The 5,342-nt window shown below is 28.8% G+C and overlaps 1 protein-coding gene across 3 annotated transcripts; it reads right to left on the reverse strand.

Annotated features, from left to right (window-relative positions):
- Nucleotides 1-488: 488 nt before the first annotated feature.
- Nucleotides 489-3,006, reverse strand: LOC133037284 (uncharacterized). Of its 3 annotated transcripts, none has more exons than XR_009687405.1 (8): nt 2,878-3,006; nt 2,480-2,759; nt 2,298-2,394; nt 1,835-1,921; nt 1,596-1,728; nt 1,328-1,518; nt 1,133-1,253; nt 489-1,032 (listed from the first exon to the last, which is right to left on the reverse strand). XR_009687405.1 is itself a non-coding variant. In XM_061114257.1 (3 exons), exons 1-3 carry the CDS (start codon nt 1,453-1,455, stop codon nt 847-849), a joined length of 435 nt encoding a protein of 144 aa, XP_060970240.1. In that variant the 5' UTR covers nt 1,456-1,589; the 3' UTR covers nt 489-846. The 3 variants fall into 3 exon arrangements, 1 of the variants encoding a protein (XP_060970240.1); XR_009687404.1 differs by having other exon boundaries at nt 1,835-2,169; XM_061114257.1 differs by lacking the exons at nt 1,596-1,728; nt 1,835-1,921; nt 2,298-2,394; nt 2,480-2,759; nt 2,878-3,006 and having other exon boundaries at nt 1,328-1,589.
- Nucleotides 3,007-5,342: the final 2,336 nt, after the last annotated feature.

The raw sequence follows: 5,342 nt of genomic DNA on the forward strand, positions 1-5,342 counted from the left end.
CATTAGAGCTCCAAGTTTGAGTTCAAAAACTCAAAACTTGATTAAACTAACCAACAACCATTAAAACAAGCTTAAACCAACATAGCCAAACATATAAAAGCTTCTGAAAACAAATCCAAACGCAAACAGCAGCTACTTAACCCAATTCCTTAAAATCATGCAAAATTCCTAACTATAACTCAAGAAAACCAAGAAGGAGTTACTAGAAGCTTACCTAAAGCTTATACCCACCAACTCCTTCTGAATTTAGCTTGAATTTCAGAAAGAAAACCAAACCCTAGCTGCTTCTATGGGGTTCGAACAAGAGAGAGGATGGAGAGATAAACTTGATTTTTCTTCTATTTTGATTTTTAGTAAAAGTGAGATAACATAAGGGTTTTATTAAATACTAGTAGAAGAAGCACATGCAAGGCATGTGGTGCGGTTGGGTTTTTTTAAAAGGTATATAAGGTTAAAAAATGATTAATCTTTGTTTAAATAATATAAAGTCAAACTGACTAATTATATATATATATATCTTACTCTAAAATTACATAACACAGTAAGTGTAAAATAAGAAAAGATTAAAGGTAAACTGAGACAAATATACAAAAGAACTGTTCCAAGGTAGTACTTGCTATAATATATACATTCCAAAAATATATTAGAGAGAAGTAACCTTTTTAAAAGTGAAAAGTTATCAGCTGCTATTATAATTTATTCTAAAATTATTGTAGCAGCTGATGTAAAAGTAACAAAAGGTTAAAGCTAACTGAGACAAGTGTTTCTCACTCTATACAAAAGAACTACTACAAATTGGTAGTTCCTATAATATATACATTCCAAAAGTATATTACAGAGAAGCAACTATTTTAGAAATGGAAGAGTCATGGAACTAAATTGGTGGAAGTACTTGGATGTTATCAAGGAGTTGTTCGACAATGTACTTCTGCTCCATTTTGTGGCGAAATTCATATTTGGAAGTCTTATCTTGATGATATACTTCTTTGTGGTGGATATGTTGATAAGATTTTCAACACTCAATATTCCATCCTTTTATAAAGTAGATTATAAATGTTAGGATAATTTAGATATTCACTTAGTAAAGGTAATAATTAAATAATAAGCACTATATCATAATATATAGTAATACCTTAGTGGTTTCATCCATCAGCTTTTTTGCGGTACATTCTAAGAAAGTTTCAGCAATTTCTCCAAATATTGTAGCAGGTAATGTGGCAGTTGAGTCATGCATATTGATCTGGATGCAACATCTAGAATAGGGAAAAAAATAAGCTGGTATGTATAAGAAAGTATTTTTTTTTTTGCAGTTAAGTGTGTTTAATACCTTGCTACTGCTTTTTGTTTGATTTCTATTTCCTTTTTGTTTTTCTCATTATCTTTCCAACAATAGTTGCATGTGAAATAAGCATCAAAGTCAGCACCCATAGATCTATTACATTTTTCACACGCCATATACCAAAATTTTTGGTGAAAATTGTCAAGTGAGATGGTGCCTTTAATCCAATAGTGTGACTTCTGAAAATATAATAAATCATTAGTAATATGCTTATAAAGGCTATTTACTGTTTAGTTTGTATATGTTTGTAAATTACCTTTTCTTCAGCATTCTGTATGAAGTTGATTCATTCTATTTCTTCATTTGGTGGTGGTTTGACAATATAAGAAGAAGATGCAAGAATTTTTCCACTTTGAAGAAGTTGGGAAGTGTAATGATTGTCGATACACCTGTAAATATATAATATACATTTAATTATACATGTTTTCAATAGTTTGTATAGTTTTCACAAGAGCTTATAAAAATGAGAAGCAAAATAGTTAATGGATATTGTACCATTTCTGTAAAGGCTTTAAAGCATCTACTTCAGGCAATTCAGGTTCAAGAAGAAGAGAACTTGTGGAATTTTAGCCAATGACATTTCTGAAGGAATAAGAGCATGTAATTTTTATAGAAGATAAAAGACAGTAACACTTTAATACTATAATATTGTTCATTCTATATATAATAAAAAAATTATTATATATTGATTTTTGTTATGTACTAAATATGTTTGAGATTCTTTGAGATTCTTTGCTGCGACGATAGGTTTGGTGAGAATAATATCTTCAATAGTAGCACACTCATTGTCAAAGTTGGAATTCCATATTGTCAGCAACATTTCTATTTTTCTATAAATAAAGAGGAAGAATATAAACCAAGCATTAGTATGTATGAATATATATATATTTATCAAATTGTATATGTATAAATATAATATATGTGCTCTTTTTAGTGGAAAATATATATATATTCTTACTCATCATTTATTAGGTAGATTTCTTGTATACGTGTTGCTTCATGTGGTGTTTGTATGGTTCTCGCTGGTTGGATATTTGCCGCCACTGCTATGATGTCTGAATTGTAAATAAAAAATAAATTTGATCAATATTTTGGCAAAATGGACATTAGATTTAAATTCAGCTTTTAATAAAATCTTACCAACTCGAGCAGAAGAATCCATGTATTGCTGCAAGGAGGTAAAAGCGATAAATGAGAAAGCTGGTGGAGAAGGAATTACATCCTTATCTTCTTGTTCTTTGACTTCCTCAACCACTGTGCTCCTATTAAGTATCCACTCATATTTGTTCTTCAAATAATTATATCTTGGATCCATTTTCTTGACGTGAGCATTTGATATATAATAGCTTTTGTGCATTATAAGAGTGTTTTTGTATCGTTCTATAACATCATCAAATAATGCATCCTGTATGTGTGTTTCCTGTAAATAAAAGCAACTTTATGATTTTGTAAATATAGAACTATTAGGAGAGAACAAAAAAAAATATTGTGACGGGAGAGAAGAGATAAAAAGCCAAAAAATAAATTGATTAAAGTACCTGAGCATCAATAAGGATCATGTGTTGAAATCTAGATTTGCTGCGTGATGACATTCTTGGTGGAAATTTATTACATACTAATACTTTTGCTGTCCATTTTTTTCTTCCATCTCCAACTTCATTTATAGACATATTTGTTTAACCTGTGAAATATATTATTGATTGAGAAGTTAATATGAGAAACAAATAAATTGTAAAAGAAATCGTTACTAAAATAAAAGTGAAATAGGTGGTGCAAAGAAGAGATGAAGATTTACATGTTGATGATGCTGAAAAAAAAAAAAAGAAGGGGAATAGATAATTTGCAGGTAAAACAACAAAAACAAAGAGATTAGAAGTTCTAAAATAAAGAAAAAATAGTACTTATCATAATAACATAAATTAAAAGAAATTATGAAGAAAAAAAAAACATATGTCAAGTAACTGCTAATTTTTAACAAATGTCAAGTATCAGTCATCACCCAGCTGTCATTTGAGTAATGATTTAGAGTGATGAATATTAATAGTATATTAGAAATTATTATTATTATCATATATAAATAATTATATAATGTTATTTAAAAGAAAAATTAAAATAGTTAAAAAGTAAATTAATAAAATAAATAGTTGGTCCACATACTATTAACAAGAATAAATTTAAAAAAACAAAAAATAAAAAATAAGTCCATGATTATTAGACCAATAAGATTAAAATTATAATATTTTTTAAAAGATCATGTATATATAATATTTTAAAATTAATTTCATATTTTTTTATATATAGTTCATTAGAATAAATTGTAAATAAAATTTAATTTACAAATTAAATCTAATGTGTGATATAAATACATTATATTTTTTTGACTGAATCTATAATATTATGAAAAATAAGTAGAAATCATTTTTTTGTAACCATTTTAAGAGTAAGAAAGAGTTGCATAGTAAATGAAAATAAGTGAGTGCAAATATATTTATTTTTTTCTTTTCAAAATCATTTAAAAAGAAAAAACATTGTCATAAAATTTGACATGATTTTTAAGTTATTGCTGTCTAAACTAATTTAATGAAAGGCTATAAATATTCTTGAAAATTAAAGTTACTATCAGTTAAAAAAATTAGCAAATATAACAGTAGATCGAGCCAATGTAATACCTTGAATCAATTATCACAAAAATAATCAACTGAGGTGTAACATCTTTTGTGGTGAAATATGTTAGGGTTTATAAAACACTTAAGAAATATATAAATCACAGATCTGAACATATTCCTAAAAGTGCTTTAATATAGAAAACCATAAATCATAAATTTATAGAACCTTTGCTAAATTAAAGAAGAAGATGATAAAAGATGAGTGGAAGCACTAACCTGAAGCCATTCTTGGAGATTGCAGAGAAGGTTTTGATCTTCCAAGAATACACTATTTTCTTAAGTATTTTCTCTGATGGGGAAGGAGAGAATACAGAAACCCTAGTGTTTCTTGGGGACCACTACCTATTTATAGAGTCATTTTAGAATAACTCTTGGGTATTTATAATTTGGCCCCTCAACAAATTATAAATTAACTTATGGTATCTACACATTATTTCCATGACAATTTAATACCCTTTTGATACCCATAACATAATTAGTCACTTAATTTTGTATCACACTTTATAATAGCATATACATTATACATATGTGCCCACATAGGATTTTTAATCCAACAATCTCCCACTTGGACAACATATGTTACCTGATAAATGTATAACCTTATGAGCTCAAAATTTGCTATTATGTAAAGGTATTCACAACAATCTCGTCCATCAACTATACCCATATAGGATCAAAGCGATTTTTGTCATATCAATCATGACTAAACCCATCAATGGTCACATATACAAATATAGCCAATGACATAGATCAATCATGGATGTGTAGCATGGAAATTACATGCAATGTGAGGCAGAACATGCCTATTTCCAAGCTGGTCCTCCTTAAACCAAAGTGAGGTCAAACTTAAAGATAACAAAACGAGTGAATAAAGGCGAAAAACTTTATTTACGATCGAGAAAATAACCAAATACATAAATGTCTTAAACAAACATAAAGCAAAGAAAATACAAACTCCCACTAAATCATGATATCCTCAAGTAATACTACACCCGTATGAGCGATTATGTGCTCATGAAAGACCTTAGGTTGTAATCCTTTTGTGAGCGGATCCGCTATCATGGAGTTTGTCCCAATATGCTCTATGGAAATCTGTCCACTCTGCACTCTTTCTTTCACAACTAGGAACTTTATGTCAATATGTTTTGACTTGGATGAGCTCCTATTGTTATTGGAATACGTACTTCTTGATTTATTGTCACAAAATATCTTCGGTGTTCTTTCAACATTCTCAAAATACGCAGCCTAGTGACAAAGTTTCTCGGCCATATTCCACTGATTTGATGCCTCGAAACACGCTATGAATTCGAGTTTGCCATAGTTGAAGAAGCTATACA

This window comes from Cannabis sativa, chromosome 4, assembly GCF_029168945.1.
Source record: "Cannabis sativa cultivar Pink pepper isolate KNU-18-1 chromosome 4, ASM2916894v1, whole genome shotgun sequence".
NCBI classification, from domain to species: Eukaryota; Viridiplantae; Streptophyta; class Magnoliopsida; order Rosales; family Cannabaceae; genus Cannabis; species Cannabis sativa.